At 40.9% G+C, this 26,458-nt stretch overlaps 1 protein-coding gene across 9 annotated transcripts in view; it reads right to left on the reverse strand.

Moving 5' to 3' along the window:
* The window catches only part of ZNF385D (zinc finger protein 385D), a 571,924-nt gene that overhangs the window by 307,111 nt on the left and 238,355 nt on the right, over positions 1-26,458 (reverse strand). For all 9 annotated transcript variants that reach the window (XM_083705882.1, XM_083705891.1, XM_083705890.1 and 6 more), the window contains one exon: positions 20,275-20,553. In XM_083705882.1, the coding sequence (XP_083562008.1) occupies positions 20,275-20,553 (279 nt within the window). The remainder of the gene's footprint in view (positions 1-20,274; positions 20,554-26,458) is intronic.

Genomic DNA, 26,458 nt, shown 5'->3' on the forward strand with positions numbered 1-26,458 from the left:
GGCACAAGGCGCCTTTTGCACCTGGCTATTAACCACTTGTGACCAAGTGAAGATACCTGAGTGCCAGGATCATTGGATCATGGGTGCATGCCTGGGGAATCATGGAATCTTGGCTCTTTTCACACACTAATACCACATTCTGTAGAATTCTATCAGAAGAAGAAGAATTTGGACTTGATATCCCGCCTTTCACTCCCCTTAAGGAGTCTCAAAGCGGCTAACAATCTCCTTTCCCTTCCTCCCCCACAACAAACACTCTGTGAGGTGAGTGGGGCTGAGAGACTTCAGAGAAGTGTGACTAGCCCAAGGTCACCCAGCAGATTACAAGTCCACTACTCTTAACCACTACACCGTGCTGGCTCCCAGTATCAGTTATATTTTATCTGCACAATCAGAATGAATTTCAGAAACCAACATGCTTTTTTCTGTGCAGCCTGAGCAGGAGCAGGAGTGAATAATGTTATAGTTAATTGTTGTAGCTTGTCTTCACTCACCCCACTCCACTGCCCTGCTCACAGTTGTGAAGAATATTCTTACAATATGAGTTTATTTTTATTGTTTTTCGAGAAAGCTTTTAAGCATATGGTCTGGTTGCCTCTACTATGTAAACCCTGTTGTATGTCTGTCTTTAAAGTATTAATAACAGCAAGAGTCCTGTGACACCTAAAATAGTGTAGGCTTTCATGGACTACAGCCCATGTCATCAAATGCACAATGTAAGATATTAATAAAGGAAATCCCTGACTAGAGCCATATTTCAAACACAAGAACAGTCAGGAACACTGAACATCTACCGTCTGTTTCTAAATATATAGATACTACATGTTCTATGATGTTTATAGTTGACATCTCGCTAACTGTTCTAAATGCTGGGGAAACAGACAAAGTAAATCTTAGGTCCAACATTTTATTCCCTACTGAACATTAGGGCATCATGATGAGTCCCATGCCTTCCTTTGTGGCATGCTTTGACCTTACCAAGCTGGTGAAATGGAGGTGGGGAGGGACTTCACCTTGGAAAAAACTAGACAGTAGATTCCTGCCAGTAAGTGCTCTACCAAAAATTGAAACATGTTAGTTTTCAGGAGAGCAATAATAGAGCAATGCAAAGCATGCATTAATTGGTAGATGCATAAAAGTCAACATGTGCAACTGTAATCTGGACTTCTAAAAATATTTGAAATACTAATTTCTAATGGAACAAATGGAATATATTCAAGCTCGGTTGCTTTTGTCATTTTAATTCTGGAACTCATTCCTGAGCTTGCTCTGCACAAATGCCAGAATGCTTTATTTTGCTTCATCACAGATTAATTGGTTTTATGGCAACTACAAATAGATTATTTCATCATCAGGATAACAGAGTACCAGGTTTCAGCCTCACAAACTTGTTTTGATCCTTTTAAATGAGAGGGCTATAAAACAGAATGGTTAAGCATGCCACCTGTCAAGAAGCAGATAGACTTGTCTTTCATTTCAATCTAGTACGGTTGGTAACTTAATATAACGTATCTGCAAATCCTCAAGAAATTTCACTGAGGTTAGAAGATAAAGTACAACAAGTTAATGTGCAATAAGAATCTCTTTGTGCCGTTTGCATGACTACATGACATCAGTGTGACTAAGAACATGAGCTGGTGCAATCTGTTCCCTTTATAAGTTACTGGATCATTGAAAAAGTCTCTCCTCCCCACCCTCAATGAAGGGAGCGGGGGGGACAAGAACAGGAGAAAGCTTTGTATCCCATGCAGCATAGTTTGCAGCTAGCAAAATTTCCAGCCATGGCTGAAGTCCTATGAAACACATATTTAATATTCATGCTTATTTTTCTGTACAGGATTACGGTGGGCTATGTCCAACTAAGTTCTCCTTAGTTATGTCCATTAATTTCAGTGTGTCTACTCCAAGCATGAGTGGCACTGAATTTAACAGAGTATGCATACAAATTATGTTTTCCTAGAAATGAGTGGGAAATTTATGAAGGATTATTAGACTTTGGTATGAAGATACAACTGGAGGCTGTCTTTTCATCAGCATTTTATGGCCATAAAACCACGGGAATGTGATTAATGGTTATCAAAACCATGGGAATGTGATCAATGGTTATCAAAACCAAAGAACAGTTAAAAGCTCCAGTTTCTCTGTGCAGTTTGCCAAGACCTGCAGCTTCTTCCCTCTAAATGGCCATGTGAGATCAAGTGCCCAATGAAAACAACAACAGTAGAAGAGCCAGTGGACAGCAAGAGAACACATGAATTCATCATTATTGGCTTACATAAGTTTCATAGAATTATAGAACAGTAGATTTGGAAGGGACCCTGAGGATCATCTAGTCCAACCCCCTGCAAAGCAGGAATATGCATCTGTCCTGTAGGGGGATCGAACCTGCAACCTTGGTATTATCAGCACCATGCTCTAACCAACTGAGTTATGTTTCTTTAGCTTTCATAATTTTTTAATAAAATGTTAAAATCCTGCCATTCCTTTACTCTTCCTTTTTCATATTTTAAACTTCCCTGCTAGTTCCAGCTCTTATCAAAATGGCAATTGCCAATCCAAATTCTTTAGTATAAGTGAAAACCTATCCATGGCGGTACCTTGGAGAATTTTAAAGTCATATAACACCTATTAATTATATTGAAAATTATTTGTGCTATTGTATATTCTTTGGAGTTTTTTCATGAAATTCCTGTCATTGTATATTAAGTTTTGATTCACTGAAAATTGTATTTTTTAAAAAAACAACAACTCTAGGATGTGAATCCAAGTATTGATATAATTCAGAACCAACGTTAAGTAAAGCAAGACTCTGGAGTTGTGTCATAACAATTAAAACAATTTGCATCAGACCACCAGAGACCACCAGTGGTCTGCAAACCTCATTCAGGCCGTCTGCCGCATGCCTGTGGGTATGTGGTTGAAGACAGGAGATGGAACATCCATCACATTTAATATTCATATTTTAAATTGCATTTTGATTGCTTATTTTATTTCTTGTATATGTATTTTATTAGTTTGAATTCTATGAAATTACGATTAAAACACAACTAAAAATCATGCAGTATCTAGCACAATACACTGCAATTGCAGCACCAGGCAGAAGAACCATTAAGTTGTCTGCCAATACCTTTAGCGATTTTCATGTGGTCCATGGGAAATAAAAGTTTGAGAACCAATGATTTAGGCACTTCATAACTTATTTCTAATGAGGCTATGCGAAGTTTGAACTTTTACATCCGTGTGAAAAATCGACCACATATATTACATTGCTAAGATACCATTGTAAAGTTCCCATTTTGAAAATGTCCCAGCTTAGCTTATCTAGCAAGATTTTCCAAATCGGTTAACTATTTGTTAGTTCCTCATCACGTAAAGCAAATCACTAGAGATCCTCAAAATCAGCTTTCCACATTCAGCTGCTTATGGAGGCCTAGTGACTCACTGATGTGTAAATAATTGACTCATCAAGCAAAAAGACACAAAAGCAAATAGATCAATATCCCACTTGCAAACTTGCTTACAGAGCTCAGAAAAACCTCAATTCACTTTATTTCCTTTATTTCATTCAATGAGTCAATTAACTCTGCAGAGCCCTATGATCTAATTCAGCATGTATAATGATCAGCAATTGCTGACACTTTTGATTAAACTTTCAAATTGCCTCTTAATATAATTTAAACATGTGGGGGTGGGGCAGGGGCACAGCTATTGACTGAAGTATTCTGAAATGTAACCCACTGACTCAAGTTCTGAGAAGCCCAAATAGCCACTTCAGGTGATGAGAACCAATAGCTTTTAATGTTATCTCACATCAGCATCAAATGAATTTTGTGCAAGGGTTTGAAGGGTTCAAACTCACACATACACGAATAATCTCATTATGCCACCCTTGTTTTCTACTGATTGTAGGCATTATTCACATTTTTTTACAAAAATTTGCAGACTTCCGCTGACAGAAGGCGCATAGTGGCCCAAAGCTAGGTCGAAATACTGGGAAATTTTGGGACAAGAAGGGGACAAATTGAAATTGCAGAGTTTTGAGAAATTAAAAGATAAAGTGCGAGACTGGCTTCATTATTATCAAATAATGGAGGTTTATAAGATGGACAGGAAAATTGGCTTCCAGGTGGAAAAATCAAAATTGGAAACAGAATTGTTAGAATCCAATACAAAAATTTGTGAAAAATGTATAACTTGCTGTTGAAATGGAATACGCAGGATGAAATGGTGAAATCAGCCATGATTAAGTGGGCACAAGACATTGGTCATAACATTATGTTTGTTGACTGGGAAAAGTTGTGAACCACCTGAATGAAATTTACGGCATGTAATGCCCTAAGAGAGAATATTATGAAAATGATTTATAGGTGGTACATGACCCCAGTCAAAATTTACCACTTGCCTGATAATAAATGTTGGAAATGTAAAGAAAATGAAGGTACTTTCTTTCACCTTTGGTGGACGTGCCCAAATATTAAGGCGTTCTGGGAAATGATATATAATGAACTGAAAAGGGTATTTAAATATACCTTTCTGAAGAAACCAGAGGCCTTTCTCTTGGGTATTGTCGGCCAATTGGTGCTAAAGAAGGATAGAACATTCTTTATGTATGCCACAACAGCAGCAAGAATACTCATCGCAAAGTATTGGAAGACACAAGATCTACCCACCTTGGAAGAATGGGACTGGCAGAAATGACTGGCAGAATCCGAGACCAGGGGAGAGAGACAGCGGAAGAAGATTGGAAGAAATTTAAGGACTATCTCAAAAAACATTGCAAAATTAATGAATGTTAGAGTGACGTTGGTTTAGAAATTATGTGGTTTCCAGCCAGAATGGATAAGTAATAAGAAAGGAAGGGCCAAAAATTAAACGAAAATTAAGGGAAAGGATTTGCTGAACTAATAAGATAGAAATTGGAATACAGAGAGGGGAGGTATGAGGAAGTTGGGAAAGTAAGTTATAAGAAAAAAAGGGATTGAAACTATACTTGATCTTTATTTTTATTTTTGTCTGTTTTTTATTATTGTTTTGTTTTGTCTTTATATAATTTTTGAAAAAAAATAATAAAAATCTTTAAAAAAAACAACAACAAAGCTTGTCAGCTAAATCGCTTGCTTGGATGAATTCAGGAACATGTCACCCACCATCATTAACCAGGACAAAAATCTGGGGACAGGCCAAGCACTAATCCCCTCCACCAACCTCCCTTGCATGCCAGGATGTAGTATAGTATCTGGATGGAAGTGATCCTTTTCCATCTCTTCTTTCATTTAGCCCCAGAAGAATGCATGGAACAGAAGCAGCAAAAGATCAGCTGTTTGGGTCACCACTTTGGGAACACTATGAGAGGAAATGCAATGTGTTTATAAGTAAACAAAAACAAATAGCCGCTATCCTCTTCTTGCCTGTTTTCCATGTGACTGGTAAAGTTTCGTTAAAATGGTGCAGAAATCTAAAACACTTATTGAGATATTTTTCTCTTAAAAATCAGAACTTTCTTTAAAAAAACAAAAAAACCCCAAAAACATAGCCTTCGAAAGGACAGTTGTTAAAGTAATAAAGGGAGAAAGTTAGGATGGGTGCCTGGGGAGACTGTCCCACACATTGCATGTAAAGGGTAGATTTGACTGTGGAAGGAACAGAAGTGACCTCATCTGCAGGTAGACCTGCCAAAGCATAAGTTACTGGTTGCAGTAATTCTTCTTCTCCATGCCCCTTTGTTTCAACAGAATCCTTGCAAGTGCAAAGAACAGACACTTTGCCATCTGCATGGTGAATACGTCAGGCACACTTGTTCTGGAGGGGGGAAAAACAAGATTAAGGGGAAAGAAGCCTTGGGAACAGCCACCAAATGTAATCAAGCCATTTGTGGTACAAACAGCCAAAATTAAAGCCTTAAGTTCACCCCTAGCTTTGACCCTACCATTCTCAAATGTTGGATTTCTTAAGTGCATTTGACCTGAGCTATCTGACTGCTGAGCTATCACTGTGTAACACAGTTCCTGACACCATTTACAGAATGTTTCCTGCATCTCTTCTGGGTGGTAGCCCAAAGTCCAACAATAAATATAAGAACTTGGCTAGGGTTGAACATTAAATTGTACAATTGAAGCCACAGACCAACAAAATGTTCATAAGCTTAAGGATACATTCATAGAAATGCAGGGAAATCATGGAGGAGAAGGTGTTGGATCCTTGCTTTTCTTAATCTTTTCTTCCATGTCACCTTCTGTATTTATGCATACTACAAAGAAAAAGAAGAAGAATCCCATCCGAAAAACCCTGTTCCGTTTGTCCTCTAGGATCTTGCCATGCACTGACAACAGCCAACCCCTGAATTTCTAGGCATGTTTAACTGATTGCCACACTTAATGGGCTGCAAAAAGACCCCCTCCACCAAAACACAACCCATCACCAAGGGAAGCCAAGAAATCACTTGCGGCTAATGACTGGCAACACTCCACTTAGCTGGGCCTTTTTCCAGCTCCCCCCCCAAAAACCCCCGCTCATAATAACCTTCTGTCTTTTTGAGTTTTTAAGAGAAAACAAATAGGTGAAATATGCCTCTTCCTAGAGCTGGCCTGCCCATGAGGTAGACTGAGGCAGCTGCCTTGGGCAGTGGAATCCTGCAAGGGTGGTGTCCCCACAAGTGTCCCTGCAGCCACCCCCAAAGAAGGAAGGAGAAGTGACGGCAGATTCTGGAGAGATCTTGCAGTTGCCACCACTTCTCACTTCTCCCGTGGCAGGGGGTGCTGCACCCACCTGCTCCCACTACCATGAAAGATAGAAGTGGCTGTTGCTTCCAGGGAGATCTCATAGACTTCTTGTGAGATTTTGCCAGAAACCACACATTAAGTATAATGGTTTAATTGACACAGAAATGAAGAATGGCTGAAGGTATATTGAAAAGGTTTAACATGTTGTTGTTGTTTTCCCATGAGGCTATATCAAAAGCAGCGAGCACTTTGAGCTCTTGCTAAGTTAATGATTAACTAGCTGATTGTTGTTTTTCTGGTAGCTAACTTGTAACCTTAGATCATGTGATAAAGGTATTGAGTTGCATATCTCCATTTTAAAGGGAGTTGCCTTTGTGTCTTTTCTCCCAAACTCAACGGAGTGAAGATGTAAAATAAGCTCTTCTGAAGGGAGAATAAACAGCCTGGAGGCAAGAATGCAGGCTGCAGGGAGAGAGAGAGACCTATGCTTTTATGTGTGTTTGGATTATTTCATATTTTGTAAGATGCTGAGCCTGTGCTGGACAGCACAAGACATTGCATGGATATTTTGGACATATCATTTGATGTATTCTGCTTTATTTTAAAGAGTTCTGTCAGTAAAAGTTTGAATAATATTTTTATGGGTCTGGGCAATGATTTATTCCAAAAAGGAGTCAGTTCTTATGCTTCCAGTTGCTTCAAACTGTGCATTATTAATATTTGCAACACCACAGCCATGAGACCCTGGTAAGTGAGGCTTCAGCGGAGCGAAGGCAAAGCGGGATGGGCCACCCCTGCCTCTTCCACCCCAGTTTCCCTAGTCCTTTCCCAAGCAAGGAACTCAACTGTTGAGAAGGACCAGAGAATAAGCAGGATGAGGAAGCAGAATAAATACAAGAATGATCTTGGCAACTTTTCCTTAACTGGAAATGATGCTGCTGAGTATGTTCAGGAACACCATTTGGTTGTCCCCACCTCCCTTCTCAGGGGCAAAACATTACTGTTTGTAAGGAGGGGTCTTGCAGGAGATCTGTGTAGTGTAGAGGCAAATTCAATTATAATAAAAAGGGCCCAAATTATTATTATTATTATTTGTACCCCATCCATCTGACTGGGTTGTCCCAAGCCACTCTGGACAGCTTCCGACATATAATGTCTCGGCTTATTTATCTTTTTATATAAGTTCTGAGTTATGTCTCCTCCAAATAAAACTGAAACTCTTAAGGACTTCAGATTTCCTCTACATCTGAAGGAAGAAAATACAAGAGGGAGAGAGAGAGAGATTTCATAAAAAGAGAATATCAGTGCAATTGCATGTAAATGTTTACTGTATTCTAAAGTAGAAGCCAAATATAGAATAATTCTGATTCCTCTCCACACCCCTTACAAATTCTGTATTTTTGGATCCCAGCAGGAGCTCATGAAAACAGATATTTTGAAACTTTGATATTCCATTTCTGGATTTCAGTACTGATAGGACAGGAAAACTGTGTAGATACATTTCTTTAATCTTAATTGCTGAGTAGATTATAAGATTTAAAGTAACCCCCCTGAAAGCTATATATTAACAGGACATAAATCCTCTTTTTCCTATTACTAAAATTTAAGAGTGGATATTTACATGTTATTCAAGGGGTTACGGAAACCTCTTAAGTCTAAGTACTACATGTGCATTATGAAATGGATTATTAATAATACATCCTTATCTGTCTTCAACAGAAAGAATAACCACAAGTATCTATGTCTCTCTTATATCTGTCTCAAGTACTGCTTGCATAATGCGTAGCTCCTCTAACTGTTAGACTGCTTCGTTGGTTAATTTATTGTTCAGAAGTAAGAAGCTACAGTGGTGCCTCGCAAGACGAAATTAATTCGTTCCGCAAGGCTTTTCGTCTTTGCGAAGCACGGTTTCCCATAGGAATGCATTAAAAATCAATTAATGCGTTCCTATGGAAACCGCCTTCAGACCAGGTCCGGGGACAGTCTGTCCCCCGACCTCTTCTGAAGGCCGGCGGGGGGCGAAAGTCTTTGCTTCCCCCCCCCCCGCCTGCCTTCCCGGGACAGCGGAGACTTCTCTGCTGTCCCGGGGCGATTTAAAAGCCCCCGGGAAGGCAGGCAGGGGGGACAAAGACTTTCGCCCCCCGCCAGCCTTCAGAAGAGGTCCAGGACCTCTTCTGAAGGCTAGCGGGGGGCGAAAGTCTTTGTCCCCCCTGCCTGCCTTCCCGGGAGAGCGGAGAAACTCAGCGCGTTTCTCCGCTGTCCCGGAGGGCTTTTGAAGGCAGGCGGGGGGGGAGGCTTTGCTCCCCACCGCTAGCATTTAAAAGAGGTCCCCAGAGATCTCCCTATGGGCTTGCTTCTTGCGAAGCAAGCCCATAGGGAAATTCGTTTTGCGAAGCGCCTCCAAAACGGAAAACCCTTTCGTCTAGCGGGTTTTTCGTCTTGCGAGGCACCACTGTATATGTTTTTATTTTGCTTTTCTATAATGCTATAATACTTTCAATTGTATCCTCTACTTCACCTGATGTCAGCAGGCTTGTTTAAGGGGTGCATGTCAGGCTGTGTGGCACACACCTCTGTTCTTCAACAACTCGTCACTGCTGCCCAGTCCCCAGCAGCTGCCACCTGGAGCAGCTGAGCTGCCTCACTCTACCTGACAATAGAGCTGGTCTGATAGCAGATACTCTTCATTTAAAATGTGGCTTTCTATCAGATTTTATAAAAGTACACAAGTGTTTTACAGAAATTGCACATTGGGCATGTTTGAGGGAGTGGAGCAGTCTAAAAAATTATGTGTGTCCTCAACGTGAGGTCCGGAGGGTGGCAACACGAGAACGGCCTTATCTGTAGTAGCTCCCCATTTGTGGAATGCTCTCCCCAGGCAGGTTTGTCTGGCACCTAGATTATATATTTTCAGGCGCCAGGAAAAAACCTTCCTTTTCAACACGGCCTTTGGCTGATTAATATTCTACAGCCTTTTAAATGTGCCTATGGGAAGGGGGGGGGTATTGATTTGCTCTTTCGTTTTACTTATTTTCATGTTTTTATCCTGTATTTTACTCTGTGAACTGCACTGTGATCTTATGATAAAGGGCGGTATATAAATCAACTAAATAAATAAGTAAATAAATAAAATAAAATAAAATTAAAATATGATACTTTGCATTGGAACCCCCTTCCACAATTTCCCCATAATGAATCAGATCCTAAGTGGAAAACACATGAGTCAGAATTCTAAAATGCCAAGTCTTCCTCTGTATAAAGGAAAGTTCTACAGACCAGTTAAATTATCCCTTCACGCCATCTCTCTCCTCCCCACTCCTGTTTCTAAAAATAGGCAAAGATGAAATCATCTTCACATAGGCCTAGTTCAAATGTAATGTGAAAACTATGGTTCCTTGCATTGATGAGGAATCTGTGGCCCTCCCTATGTTGTGGGACTCCAACTCCCACCACCCCCAGCCAACATATTCAATGGTCAGTGCTTGTAGTCCAACAACATTTGGAAGATCACAGGTTCCCCATCCCTGGTTTAATGGGAGTGAGTGGTATGCTGGTACACACTGCTCATCAGATCTCACTTCAGTTCTGCCTTTGCTGCACTGGGAGAAAACAAGCCACAGACTGACTTAACATTATGTGGGTTTGTTTCTTTCCACGCTTGCCCTCACAACCCAGGATTAAGACTCACCCACTATAAAGTTGGAATACACCGTCACAACTTTATTAACAGACCAAAAGGATTTGTGTCAGGGGACTAAACATATGTGGGATGAATTTCGGTAGAGAGAATGGGAATGCCTTGCTCTCAGCGTTTGGGCAACACCACCCTGGCTCAAATCCAGACCACATCTTTTGAACAGAGAGAGGCTTTTTTTCACTGCTAGCTGCCAAAAAGGTGAGGTGAGGGGGGAGCCTGTTTCCCTACAAAGCCAAGCTCTCAAGTTGGCTGGCAATGCAAGGTGGGTAGACAGAGAGCCTTCCCAAAATGTGAATCAGGATGCTTAGCTTAAAGCCAAATTCCTCCCCAGCCCACACAAAATGCTATGTTGTGACAAAGCAGCAGCCATTTAAGCCAAATTAGCCACACATCCCAGATCAGAACAGTACAGTGGTACCTCCAGTTAAGTACTTAATTCGTTCCGGAGGTCCCTTCTTAACCTGAAACTGTTCTTAACCTGAAACACCTCTTTAACCTATGGGGCCTCCTGCTGCTGCCGCGCCACCAGAGCACGATTTCTGTTCTCATCCTGAAGCAAAGTTCTTAACCTGAAGCACTATTTCTGGGTTAGCGGAGTCTGTAACCTGAAGCATATGTAACCTGAAGCTTATGTAACCCGAGGTACCACTGTACATAGTAAGAGGCAAAATGCACCTCAAGCGACTACAGCGTTCCCAATCAGTGCCTAATGGCAACTGGTTAATCCTGCACTGTCCAAAGGGTGGGTGGGTTGCTAAGTGACAAGCAGCAGAAGGGAAGAGCTCCATTTATGCAACACACTTGCCCACCTCTCATTGGCCTAAGGTGGCATGATAAGCAGCCTAATTCTCCTCCCATCCAGGGGCAGCCCCATGAGCTGTCTTCTTTCCAGGTGGGGTGGGACAATCTCACTGCCCTCACAATAAGCAGTGGAGGGCCCAAATTGCAAGCTGAAGCCAAGACTCGGTCTTAACTTACTGCTTCTGGTTTGTTTGAAGGAAACAAACAAACGGTTTGATGCTCATTTGCCTTACCATAGTTAATTTTAATTATGGTTTAATATTTCACATGAACCGGGTCAAGGACTCTATTGACTTTCGAAAGGAGGCATGAAGAAGAAGTTATCCAGCCAAGTGCCCAAATTTACATGGCTGAGGTATCTATTCCACTTGAAAGGACATTTGCAAAACAGCTGCTCATTGCACCCAGAAGCCTCCACCCTCAAAGCTGTGCCCATCACCTACAAAAACATATCTATTTGTGTAAATTATTTATAACCCAATCTTCTCAGACAATTGCTCACACATTGCCATAGTGAGGAACAACTTACAACAGAACAATATACCATTTAAATGAAAGAAACAGCAACAGGATTTTCTGTTAATAGAAATATGGCTGGTCTTTAACTTCAGGAAAGGCGGAACATCTCAAAGTACAGGAAAAAGAATTAATAAGCTTTAATATATACTTTAACACAGGAAATGTTTTCTGCTAAGTTGTTCAGCATTAATGTAGGACTTTGTAAGCAAAGCAGGCAGGGATTCTATGGGGTTTATTTTTATCTAAGCTCACTTTGTTAGAAAGAATGTATCCACAGACAAAAACTGGCTTTATTCGGTGAAAAGGAAGTGAATAGGAAGAGGTGTTTGTTGCTCTGCATAAATCCATTATCTATAAATATATCCTCAACAGTTTATTATGGACTGTGCTAAAGTTGTCAACAAAGCTACTGGGAGGAAGCACCCTCAGTAGAACTGGGAGAGCTTATCTACTTGTACATGTAATGCCCAGATTAACTAAAACCAGAAATGTTTCAGTAAAGTTATTTCTCAAGTTCATTTCAGAGCAATTGCTTAATACTCAGGTTTGAAATTCCTAGACTCTTTGGAACCAGGGTTCAAATCCCAGTGAGATCACATCTTCCTTTCAAGATATAAATAGAAATATTTGCCGTTTCAAAAGTATTTTGGAAGAGACCTTAAAACACAACCAGGCATTAAAATCCACATGCAAAATATCATCAGATTTACTTGAATTTGGAATGGTGGCAACAATGCCTTCAGTTTTATACAGAACACTATTCAATTGCTGCCAGCCACTGGGGGTAAAATGATATAGTGAAATAGCAGGAGGGCCCAGTTACTTCAATTTAAAGCTATAGGACATGCATGTTCAGAAAATATATATGCAAGAGATTTCCCTCCCTCTCTACGTCCTTCCATAGAGTAATGATACTCCTAACACACTGGATATGGGCAGAATGTAAAAGTCCTTGAAGTGCCCTTCACCACCCATCCATACAGCCAGATTTCGGTTATTTATAGAAGGAACTCAGTTGTCAGGGCTCTTTCTTTCCTCTTCATCCTGTGTAGCAACGAAACTAACAAGGCTTTCACATTCTCAGGCTGCCAACATGCCAGCATTCAGTTTTACAATACAGTCATGAGTATGTGTAGCAGTAGCCAATTAGGAAAACTGACAGAAAGATAATTGATGCTCTGGCACCAATTGCTAGTTACACAATTAAAAGGAATTTATTCTACGCTTAAGAGAGTGCAGAAGGTGAACATTTCCATTCAAAACAGAGCCTTGATTCAAACATTCAGTGCCTGCCGGGAGACCCCCTCCAGGCCACCATAAAGACAACGTCAATGCTCTTATCACACATTCAGTGAATGCACGAAATGAGGTGGGAGGGTGGTAGAACGGCAACAGCAGTTCCCGCTCCAAACCTTCACGGGTTCATTTTGAATGTATGAATCAAAACCCGAAGAATACAAATACACATAGTCAGGGCTTTCCTGGGATGACTGAAAGCTCTATTTTCAACTCCAACAGCACCACCACCCGGTTTGCCTATCAGATGGAGAGAGTCCTGTGCTTGTACGTATAATCTCTCTGCTCATTTATTCAAAATGAATTATCTGGGTATATGCTTAGGACAGGGAGCGCCAGCACAGTCTCATTTCCACCACCCCTTCCTCCTTAGACCTGCATTCAACAAGACTCCTTTGGGAGCCTCCTGCACATCTGCCTCTCCTGCAGATGTGGAAACCGACTATGATTTGTCAGGAGCAGCTCAAGATTGAGATGAACTATGGCAGGGACACATCACTCTCTATGCCAGCTTCGCTAAGCCATTTCAGGAGAGTTTAGAAATGCTCCCTCCATAATCACATACGGTTACTCTCTCTTTCTACTTCTTCCGGTATTTGTATTTCATTCCAATCCGTGAGAAACATATTGAGTAAAGTCAGCAAAACAGACAAATGAATGAAAACCCAACAACCACATAAACAGTTGCAAAAAAAAAAAAAAAGGAGAGGGGAGAATGTACAAAAGTAACAGTGACTTTATTCTAATATCAGACTGATGCTAATACACAGTAAGATTCTTTCAGAGCTCTCAGTTCTTGAGTAATTTACATTGGAGCACTCCAACCCATTTAACAGGTCCTTAGTGCTGCAGCAATACTGCTCTGAGGCTTTTTTAAAGTTATGCAAACTTAATATGCGATGTCCATAAAACTTTACAAGCTTAAAACTGTTCTCCAGACAGTATATTTATGAGTAATACATCTTTAAATGCCATCTCTCTATGTCAGTATTATATATCATATAACACATCAGGCACTTCAAATATCTTTTCTTTGGCTTTCCCAGCTATAGCCCAGCCATCTGTGTGCATCAAGGGTCACTGACATCAAAAGAGTAGGAGATAAAAATCAAATAAAACATAATGAAATACTATGGCACCTATTTTTAAAACTCTCTGTTCACATGTAATATTTCAAAGCATTATCGTGGGGCTTTGGAAAGCATTGTTAATGGCTAGCGTTCCATGAAACACAAGTGTAAGGCTTTCTCATAGCCGGCTACAGAAAACTGAATATTTAAGCATATTTATGCAGACACCACACATGTGCAAATGTTGCCAGTTCTACAGGGGACCACTAAAACCAGTGTGCGTGCCAAGATCTAAGCCATATCATTTATATGCAAACCATGAAATTTCAGCTAGTCACACATTGTCAGGTAAACAGACTCAAACATTTTTGTGATTTGCTTGAGATTTTGTCACGGGACCAATACAATACATAGCTATATAACATTGCAATCCTGTGCATTTCTACTCAGAAATAGGTTTCTTACTCCTAAGTAAAGGGATATAGGATTGCAGCAGAGCTCTTTTATCTGTATAGTTGTTTCAAATGTTTTCCTTTACAAATTAACATAGTGTTTAGAGCATCAGGCTAGCAGCAAGGAGATTAAGGTGCAAATCATCCTTTCAGCCATGAACATCACCAGGTAAGCTTGGGCTGATCGTGACTTCTCAGTCTAATCAAGTAGCAGCCAATGTGGCAGTACAGGGCTACAAAGCCCCCTCCCCACACCAGTGTTGCTACAGGCTACCGCCATCTTCCCTGCCCCAGCCTTGTCCAGGTAAGCCTTTGCTAGGAAGTCACCTTTGTAGCTTGGGGGAGAGATGAAGGACAATGCTTGCCACCCTGAACAACCTGGGAAAGGGAGGGAGAGATTAATACACAACGAGTAACAAACTCCCAGCAGCCCTGATCTTTGGCTGTGCCAGCTGGGACGAATGGGCACTGAAGTTCTACAAGATCTGTAGGGCTTAGGGCAGTCCTACCATCAGACAAAGTGAGGCAACTGCCTCAGTTGGCAAATGTTCTGGGACAGCAGCAGCAGCCCCTGGGCATTTGCTCCTGAGCCCTCAGACTTAACCCCTGCTGCCACATGGCCTCTCCTGGGCCACCTGTTCTAACCTGCTGCCTCACGTGTTGTGGAGGATGTTATCCCATCACTGGGAGACTGAAGCTGGGGAGAGGAGGTTCTCTCTTATCTCCAACTACACCCTTATTTTCAAGGAAAGGGAATGAGTGTGCATGTGCAAAATTGTGGTGTGCATAGTTGCAGTGTGTGCACTGTAGGTTCTCCACTATGCAAATGTGCCCACAGGGCCCCAAAAAGAGATTTGCAACCCCTGACCTAAAGAAATACTCTATCAAATGAGAATGGCACACCTATGTGAAATTAGGCAGCCTATCTTTGTTTAAAAACACAAGAGAGGTTTCTGGGAAAGGATCAGTCAGCCACTTCTGAAGTTGTAACTGGTTATTTGGGATGTATATATACAAGCACCATCCCCAGTTAAGCAACACAAATGTATTTTGTATTTGGAATGAGAGAACATTTTGTACTCAGGTGTGATAAAACTGAACTGCTAATCGGCCACCAGAGACTGCAATGGGGCACCAGGGAAGAGATGATCTCTTCTGCTCTGGTTTGTTGATTAGGACCAATATAGAACTGCATGTATCCCACAGCCATGCCCAACAGATTGAAGGCCATGTGTTTATTGTCACCGCTGAATTTGATCTGGTGCTTTCTTTTAAGTTACGAAACAGAGCCCTGGATTGGGAACTGCACCAATTGTTAAACCATGGAGAAGACAGAAAAATCAGTCAGGAAATTCCCATGCTACATAATCATCACCCGCAGCAGGCTAATTAAATAAAATAGTTCATTACTGTGCTCAATTTTTACTTCGGCAAATCTACAGCCTTATTTTTTAGTATTTTAACAGGAGAGCAGGCAGTCTCTTTGGGACTCTTTAAGAATGTTTTAAATCTTTAATTTCATGAGTTTTACAACTCACCAAATAGCAAGATAATAAAGCTTTGTCAGCACCAACTTTCAACAGTGCTGCACCTTGAAGATGCTTTGGCTGCTACACTGGAAAGTCTAGAAACTAGAAGCCTGTCTCAAAATTCTACCCAGTTATTACTGGTCAAAAACTGAGAGCAGTACTGGTACGGGGGATGAGATGGAACCATTCTCCAGACAATAATGTCACTGCCGATAACCTGAACTGTGACTGGGGTATGGTGGAGCAACAGTGAGCTTGGGACTGCATGGATACACTGGAAGGGCCAACTAAGCACTCCAGTTGGTGTACCTGAACAACCCCAAAGTCACTGCTGGCCCAGTCCAGCAATGACGGCAGTATCAGGAGGGTGGATCCGCAGCTCTGCCCCATGCATGGGCCAGAGTTGAATACAAAGGGGATATAAAATGGAGCAGCCACTGGAGCTCCAGCTTTAGGGAAGGTTGACAGAGAGAAGAATGGGCTGTGCAAAAGAGTTCTGATCACCATGTGTGATTGATATATGCATCCAAACATAGTGGCGTAGAATGGGTTGTCAGCACCCAGGGTTGGTTGGGTGGGAGGGAGGTAAATGAACAGAGTACGCATGCACATTCAACTGCTTAATGGAGTCCATGTCACCCAGGAGATGGCAGCCGCAGAGATAAGAAAAGAAGAGTTGTTCCATTGTCTGGAGAGGTAACTTCCTGGTTCACATGGAGAATCCATTTTCAATGCAGCCCAGCGACGGAAGTGCATAGCTGTATTGAGGCAGCACTGGGTGTTGAAATCTTCCGCCCCTAACCATTTTGCACCCCAGGCAACTACCCCTGTGGGCCCTCCCCACGTTGCTCCACTGTCCAAATGATACACTACTAACTCCCCTAAAATGTTACTTAACTGGAATTAAAAAGGGCAATGTTTGTTCAAATGATAAAGGAACAAAGCTGGTAATTGTTTTCATCCAATCTATTACACACAAAATGTCAAGGCAGAAAAATATGTCATTATTAAAAGGCAGGCAGGCAGGCTACCTTCAGAAACTGTAGGGAAACCATAATCATGACATATATTATGAAGCCAATGAGACAAGTAGAATTAGAGCAGATGTCATGCCAGCCATACTAGAATAATTTAAAGAGTTAAAGCAGTGAGTGCAGCTGTCACCCCCAGCACCCACTCAGAAACACTCCTGGTGCCACACTTAGGGCAAAATGAAGCATACTAGACCTTCTTTAACCTTCATGTGGCACATGAAGTTGGAATGCAACCTTTCCTTTGGCCATGGGTGAGATCTATAAAACCGAGTTATTGGGTTTTTGATAGACATCTCTGTGCTTGGCAAGTCACAAGTTGTTCATCTTAAGTTTCACAGACAATTCAGTTCCGTCCCACTGCAGCAGAAGTTCTTAGATTTCTAAAACAGTTTTGGCATGTGGAGGGGAGTTTCTGAGCATTTGCAGAACAAGTGTACTTAAAAAAGGAGAAACTGAAGTACAACACTGTGGCAGATAAAATTAGAAGAGACTGTTCAGCGCAGAGCTGTCAGCACAAATATCTGAAGTCGGAAAAATATGGAGAGAACACTGAAGGTGGCACATTTAGGATAAGCAAGAGAACCAAGCTCTGACTGAGAGAAGAAACTGGGCACAGCTTTCTTATATGCCCAAGGAGTGGACCAGAGAATAGAAGCAGGGTAGCAAACAAGAAAGCTACAAAGCTTATGTGCACCACTTACACAACGTTGATGTCTGCTGTACCCAGAGGTGTGCCAGCACATAGCAATTCTATTTTGAAAGGCATAAATAGAAGAGAATATAATTGCCACAGTTCTTCAGACCATAGTAACAGTGGCCAGTGAGGCAGCATGGGTGGGGCACCATTGTTTTCCCAGCTTCCCAACACAGCAGGTTATGCTGGTGCTTAAAGGTAAAGGTAAAGGTACCCCTGACTATTAGGTCCAGTCGCAGACGACTCTGGGGTTGCGTGCTCATCTCGCTCTATAGGCTGAGGGAGCCGGCGTTTGTCCGCAAACAGCTTCTGGGTCATGTGGCCAGCATGACTAAACCACTTCTGGTGAACCAGAAGCAGGATAGACCCGTTGAAATGAATGGGTCCATAGACTCTTAGGTCTAATAGTCAAACCCCACCTGAGCTTTCCATGTTGTGTGGAAATAATTCACATCAGAAACAGAAAAAGGAACAATCGCATCAACAAAGCTGCCATAGAGCATTAGTTTCAAGAGCACATAAGTAAACATCTGAAAAGACAACAGAGAAGCTTGAGCACTTAGATAGTAGCAAATGTGTTCTAGAACAGATGGTGGCTACACTTCACTGCTCCAAGAAGACCTGACATTTTCCCCTGTGGCTGCTGGTGTGCGGCTTAGGAAAATGCCCACAAAACTAATATTTTACAGTTGCTCCTTCATAAAACAGCTAAATCGTGGCTATTCAACAATGAATAATCGCACCAAGTTTACAGATTTTTTAAATGCAATTATCTAATTTACAAACATCTTCAGGTTAGTACTACAAAGGTGGATAGTGATTAAGCATCAGTTGTTTCAAAATTATGCAATTAAAGATCAGTTCTGTCAGAATAAGGCATAACACAAGGAGAGGAGTACTTGCAAAGGGCCTCAAACTTTGATTCTGTGGGTAGCGAAAAAGTTAACAACCCATGTCAGGATTTCAAGCCCATGATTATGGACTGCTAAATGGATGAAGACTTGCCAAATTGAGCCCTTCACAAGATATTAAAATTATTCAGTAGTAGGCTGAATATTCACAATGGTTTATTTTCAGTACCAAGGTTAATGATCTAGGTAGGGGGAAAGAGGTTCACCCACATGAAAACCTACTATTTATTTTATAATTTATTTTCCATGCCAGCTTTCACCCACTCTTCTGCTATCGTTCTGCTGCTTCAGAACCACTTTTTAACTTGGAAGAGCTTCTTCAACACATGTTACCATGGGCCATGTGGTTATGACTTCACTCTGCACATAGCCAATCAGTCTGGCTATCTGACAACTTCCCTGAGGACAAACAAATCTCTTACCATCTGTGCATTATCTCACTCACCAGAGCAACCCTTCCTGAGATAATTTCATTGACTGTCAATTTCCATGAACAGAATTTAGTCTATATCCACCAACAGTGACTTACGATACAGGGCTAATTGCTGCAGAATGTACACCTGAATGCACATCCTATTTATTGCATTATTGTATTGTATTAAAATCTGTATGTGAATGTGTCCCTATCCATGTTCAGCAGCAACTAAATATGTGTGACTCGATTGCAATCAGTGAGCTGTTGCCTTGATAACATAATGCAATCTCTTGCAAACACTTTCACATACCTTTACCCTTTGCACATTTTGACAGGGAAGGAAGTTTATGAAATATGTATGTCACCAGATAGCAAACTGCAGCATTTTACACTAGCTGACGCTTTAGGACACTCTTCAAGGAAAGCTCCACAGAGAAAGCACTGTAGTAGTCTGGCCTGTAGATTTCACAAGCTTGAATAATGGTTGCCAAATATTATTCAAACAAGCTCACAGCTTACAGATCAGGCACAGCAGATATGTCATCAAAGCCACACTAATGAATATTTAATAATAATTTGAACCATAGCTTCTACTCTTAAATCCAAATCTTAATATTTCTGAAATGTTTAAAATATAATATTTTACTTTACACTACTCTTCTAAATTCTAGATTCTAAACCACAGGGCCTAGGGCTTGCCGATCAAAAGGTCAGCAGTTCGAATCCCTGTGACGGGGTGAGCTCCCGTTGCTCGGTCCCTGCTCCTGCCAACTAAGCAGTTTGAAAGCACGTCAAAGTGTAAGTAGATAAATAGGTACCACTCCGGCAGGAAGGTAAATGGCATTTCCGTGCACTGCTCTGGTTCGCCAGAAGCAGCTTAGTCATGCTGGCCACATGAAAGATGAGTGCCGCAACCCCAGAGTCACTTGCGACTGGACCTAATTGTCAGGGGTCCCTTTACCTTTACCTTACTCTTCTAAATTATGCAAGACATCAAAAATGGTTTAGCCATACTTAAAAGTGGAACCACCCACTGCCAACCTTTTAAAAAGGACTCAAGCACCACTTCAAAAGCATACCTGATGCACTTTCACATGTGAATCTCATAGACAAGACAGAATATAGCAAATAACTTACCATTATCAGCTTTTGGATTTCCGTTGCTGAGCTGCTTTAATCTTTTCTGATGTGATTTCCCATTGTAGTGGATCTGTGCCTGAGCAGCAGAGTTCAGTTGAATGTTGCACACATTACACAAAGTAAAACTGCTGTGTTTCTTCTCTCTTTCTTTCTTTTCCTCACTGTCATCAGGTGTCAGGTCTGCCTCGCCTTCTCTTTCATGAAAACATGTGAAATTTGCAGTATACGGTACATTGTCCTGAGATGGATTAGGACTCCAAGGTTTCTTCATAGTTTCTAAGATAAACAAAAGAGAAAACTATGAGTGATGTGCGTACTGCACATCTAGCACTTTTGTCCTGTGGAAATTTGGTGGTCTGCACTTAGTGTCTATGAAGCAAAGCTGTGTTTCTCACATGGTACCAACAATGCCTGGTTGGCTAGTTAGTGTGGCTCCCTGGCCCTAACGTCAGAAAACTCAACATGCCATAGGGGGGCCAATCAGTGAAGTCCCTTCTACACATATAAAGACACAATTACAGATCTGGTGGGGAATCATATTTTTGACTGCTTCCATTTTCCCTTGATGGCTTAGTATTCTCTTTACAGTGAGTTTATTTAAAATAGAAGATCATTAAAAATTGAACCCATTGCTTGTAGTTTGAAAAGACACAGTCAGTTCTGTTACTCCCACTAATTCTAGCGTATGGAAAGACTCGACCACAGCTGTAACAGAAAAAACATACTATGTGGAGTAGCTTAAAGGTCTTCATCCAAATCACAAATTGAGAAATCTGATTTCTAATAATGAATTCAAAAATTACAGACATTGAAGGTTATTAATCTAACTCACATTTGAAGATAGTCTAATTAATAACTTATTTGAACTGCTCACAGTGTGATCCTATACATGTCTGCTCAGAAGCACCACCAAGTTCAATGGGACTTACTTCAGGTTTAAGGACTGCAGCCCAAGACTCTGCTTTATTCAAGAAATCTAATATATTTTTAAGGCTCCCAAACCTCCTCTTTACATGTGCATAGCACAGAATGGATGGCATTTTAAACACTTCACACAGTAGTGCACTAAACTTTACAATTCTAACACAGTAGATCTTGTGATATTTGGAGTTTTTCCCCAACGCTGTCATTTGGTAATCATAAATCTCATTAGCTGCAGGGAAATGCTTCAAAATATTAAGTGATTGCATCTTAAAGGCTCAGAATCCAACAGGGAAATTTAAAATGTACTAATCCCTAGTAATAATTAGCAGTTCTTTATGAAATAAGGCCAGACTCCTGAAAGCATAGTCGTGTGCTGCGATACTGAAGACAATGTGATTTGTGCACATTTTCAGGATAAAGGCCCAAGAAACAAAAGTGTTAGAGTTTAGTAACTGGTAAGTTAAGTCGCAGCCAAGAAAGACAGACTCCAGCTGCAGCTCTGCTGGAAAATTTCTGTACAATTTGGACAAGTTACAATATTTCACATCAGTGTAACCAGAGTTACATACTGTGTAAAATGGAGCTATTATCCATTTTCGGACACATAAAACACTGTGAGAAGTACAGATGGAGCTTGTGTTAATACCGAGAATTACTGGAACAGATAGAATTTTCAAACACCATTTTTGATGTGCTTCCTTGTGGGAAAGGAAAAGGAAGTAAACACTGGAAAAGACAAATATGTCAGAGCTTTTTCTGAGTCATTGCTTAAACATACAAGAGGCACTTCAGACAAAACACTTATGAAGGACACAAAAATTAAGTCAGCCAACTTACCATAACTGGTAAAAACCACAAATTATAGTTGTGTTTACGAAAACATGTATCATTAGTGTCCAGGATTTTAGATATTTTGGTGAACAGAGCTCACAGGCCAGCTAAAAGCAAAATGTTAAGGAATAAAATGGTCTACCCCTTAAACCAGATATTCTAAAGCTCTTTAACTGCAAACTTATGCTTCTACTTTCTTCTTTGTCAATCACTCATAGCCGAGTAAGATTGTCTTTCATCAATAAGGTCTTAACAGTGTGTGTGTCTGTAAGCGACTGTGGAAGCCAATTCTAGATCCACACGTCCTTCCACAGTGGGGACATAGGTTTCTGGGTGGGGGTTGATCATGGGGAGGGTTTGCCAAACATGCCTTCCTCTTAGCACGTTTCTCCGTTCTGTCCTGAGTTCAACGCGCACAACACCTTTGGTAAAGGCTGTTCTCCAATTAGAGCATTCGCAAGCCAGTGTTTCCCAGTTGTTAGTATTTATAGTACTAGATTTGCCTTGATATGCACAATTACCAAGAAGTAAGTCCCACTGAATTCAATGGACTTTACTGATTCAACAGAATAGGATCATGTTGTATCTCTGAGATCAGTCATGAATTTTTTAGATGATGTCAGAAAAACATATCTCTTTCAATCTGCAAAATGGGGGAAATGCTATAGCTTAGTTGTATGCTTTGTGTCCCCATTTCAGTACCCAGCATCTATAGAGTGGCTTGGGGAAAGCTCCTATACGAAATCCTGGAGAGCTGCTTCCAGTCAGTATAGAACAGGGGTAGTCAACCTTTTTACACCTACCGCCCACTAAGGCAACTTTCTTGATGGTAAAATTTCCTTACCGCCCACCAGCGCTCAATGGAAGGAGGATTTAGCTTGTGCCATAGAACCCCCTACCATCCACCTAGAATCCTGAAACGCCCACTAGTGGCACCAGGTTGACAACCTCTGGTGTAGACAATACTGAACTAGATAGACCAATGGCCTGACTCACTATAAGGTAATTTTCTATGTCTCCATATTACTATAAAAGGTGGCTGTAAAAATTATTGAAAAGTTAAATTAAGAGCTCTGAACTCTAAAAAAACAACAACAACCAGACCTCTGAAAAAGGTCTTTTTAAACATTTATTATTGAGCTTTCAACTTTTATTATTTGGACTTCTTGTGTCCTACCAGGTCGAATTTAAGGTGCTGACTTCAGTCTGCAATGTTCTATACAGCTTGGGGCCCAAGTATTTGAAGGTTCATTTTCTCTATTACCAACCAACTGATGCTTTAAGTGGAGGAGGAGGTCCTGCTCATAGTTCCATCTTCAGTTGCAGTCCACGGTACATGAGCATTTCTGCTGTGGTACCCCTGATGTGGCATTCCCTATACACGGAGATACAGCTGTCCCCTATATTAAATGCCTTTAGGTGTCAGCTCATGACACATTTGCTTCGTTAATAATAATAATAATAATAATAATTTATTTGTACCCCGCCCATCTGGCTGGGTCTCCCCAGCCACTCTGGGCGGCTTCCAACAAAGATGAAAGATACACTAAAATGTTTGATATAATACCTAAATTGTTACTAGCTCCTTCTGACTTATTTTATTTTTTAAAACATATATATAGTTGGTTTTAAGACCTTGTATTCATGTGTATTTCTTTATGAATCATTGTGTAGCACCCTAATGACCTTTGGGTTGAAGGGCAGGATGCAAAATTATTTATTATTATTATTTATAGCATGCCAGTGTGCATGTTGCCATCTGGAGCTCTATGATCAATTTACAAAGTTCCTGATCACAAGGAGTTTATAATCTAAAACTGACAGTGGAGAAACTATGAGGTAGGTAGAGATCAGAAAGTCGAGAATGCCTGGATAAAAATCGAAAAGGAATCAAAGTATATAAAGAACTTCTCAGAGTGTTTTTTTCCTGATTAAGCTTGTGCTGAAAGAGCAAATATTCCCTGAGGAAGGCAGCAAGGATTCTATATCTACTATCTCTGGAAGAAGGAACAAAAGAGCTATCGTCTGTCAAAGGAATATTTATTTATTTATTAAAAGGTTAAGCCACATCTGCACTAGAGTTTCCCAGGAAGAGGTATCGACTGTGAACAAACTCTGAGACCTATAGCTCTGAGAGGGGAATAGGGTCCTCCTAATAACTATCAGCATCCTTAACAAACTACAGTTCCCAAAATTATTTGGGGGAAACCAAGACTGTTCAAAGTAGTATCATAGTGCTTCAGATGTATAGTTCAGATGGGGCCCTAAGACTTACAAAAATACTATTAGGAGGAGGACAAGCATAAATCTTAAATGCAAATAATGAAATAACATCAGCATGCCTGTTTCTGTTTTTCAACATCCATGCATCTTCTGCATTGAAAGCATTCCCCACTAGAGAGCAGTATGAATTTAAAATTACAAATACTGTGTGTGTGTGTGTGTGTGTGTGTGTGTGTGTGTATAGGATAATAACTATGTTTTTCTATACAACTACACAAATATTTTCTAATCTTTTGAGTCATTTTAAAACCTAATATACAGGATAAATTATGTACATTTTGTGGTTAACATGAGCCAAATAGAAAATGTGCATAAATACTGATGGTTGTGCATTCACATGAAGGAGTACACAAATAGGCAGCATTAACATATTGTACACAAATAGGCAGCATTAACATATTGTACCAAAATACTGCCAAAATATAGAGTTTCCACCTGAAAACTGCATATTGATCAGATAATATACAAATTCTTGACATGAATTCACATTTTACCAGCAGCATTTGAGTCTATGCATACTGATTGTTTGTGCTGCTCATTTGTGAAAATTCATGTAAATGTATGCAACTGCAGGTCCAGATTTTGACTGTTAAAGGTTCAGGGATCAGTAAAAACAAAAGGGGGGAAAATCTTTATGGGATAAGGGGATAAGCAGAGAGTTTGGTGGAGTAGTGAGGTAGAAGAATGGATGAAGTGGATAGTAGAGTAACTATTGAATTCACAGCCCCTGTATGGATTCCTTTAGCAACATTAGGATGTGCAGAAAATATTCAGGTGACAATTGGCATGGACATAAAGTTATGGGTAAAACTTCGTTTTCTTAATACCCATACTGGGGAAAAGAGGCATCTGTTAAATTCCCCTGTGTCAAGACAGAACAAATCCGGAGGGGGGGGGGGAGTGTTGGAAATCAATGGACATAACAGAATAGCAAGTTTTTTTCAGAAGTAATTGTAATATTAATAAATGAATGTTCCTCCACTGGTCTGGTGAAAGAGCCCATGGGGCAAAGGTGGCAGGTCAGGACTTTAAGCACCACGGAGAGCTCCAAGTGAGCAACTTGTTCTAGCCAAAGTTAAAAGCAAACCAGGGCTGTGTACACATGACCTGCTTAAAACACAACTAGGTACAGTGGTACTTCCGGTTATGAACTTAATTCGTTGTGGAGGTCCGTTCTTAACCTGAAACTATTCTTAACACGAGGCACGCTTTCGCTAATGGGGCCTCCTGCTTCCGCTGCATTGCTGGTGCGTGACTTCTGCTCGCATCCTGGGGCAAAATTCACAATCAGGAGCATCTACTTCTGGGTTAACGGAGCTCATTACCCGAAGCATTCGTAAGGAGGACGGTACGTAACCCAAGGTTCTACTGTAATTATTTTCCCAACAATTCAGATTGAAGCTGGTTGGAGGTCGGGCGGGAGGGGGGAGAATAAAAATGTATTATTTTCTTAAAATAAATGAGAAGATAGATACAGGATAGGTATGGATTGTGATAAATGTTGTGTTGTCTGCCACTTCCCAAATCAGTGGTGGGAACACTGTGGATTCAAAGCAAATAGGAACATGTACACGGCCTGATTCTATTTAAGTTTCTGCCACCAGACTTCCTCTCCCATGTGCTGTCCCCTTGTGGAGAACCTCTGGCCTGCAGACAGTTACTGCTATGTTTCATGACCTTCTGCTATACATGCTCCCTGTGCTACTGGACCTTTAGAGGACTGTGAGAGACATTTGGTTTCTTGGGCTGAAGGGAAGATATCCATGAAGATCCTGGCTCTGGCTCCAGAGGCCCAGGAGTTTTGGGAGGTTGTACTGTGGGCTCCTCCTGTCAGTCAGGCTCAGTAGTCTCTCAGTCTCTAGCAGCAGGCTTAGAGCCCTAAAGTTGATGACTCTGCCTTCTCCAACACTTTTCCTCACTTAGGTATTAGCATAAGAGTTCATTCTCAGAACCAGAGGATAGGTGATCAATTTTTTAAAAGATTTTTTTTTCTTTATATACCGTATTTTTTGCTCTATAGGACGCACTTTTTCCCCTCCAAAAATTGAGAGGAAATATTTGTGCATCCTATGGAGCGAATGCATGCTCCTTGGCTTCAGCAATATCAACGCGAAGCCTCCAAAGTGCAGAGAGAGCGCTCCCT

Source organism: Podarcis gaigeae, assembly GCF_964106915.1.
Source record: "Podarcis gaigeae genome assembly, chromosome: 12".
NCBI classification, from domain to species: Eukaryota; Metazoa; Chordata; class Lepidosauria; order Squamata; family Lacertidae; genus Podarcis; species Podarcis gaigeae.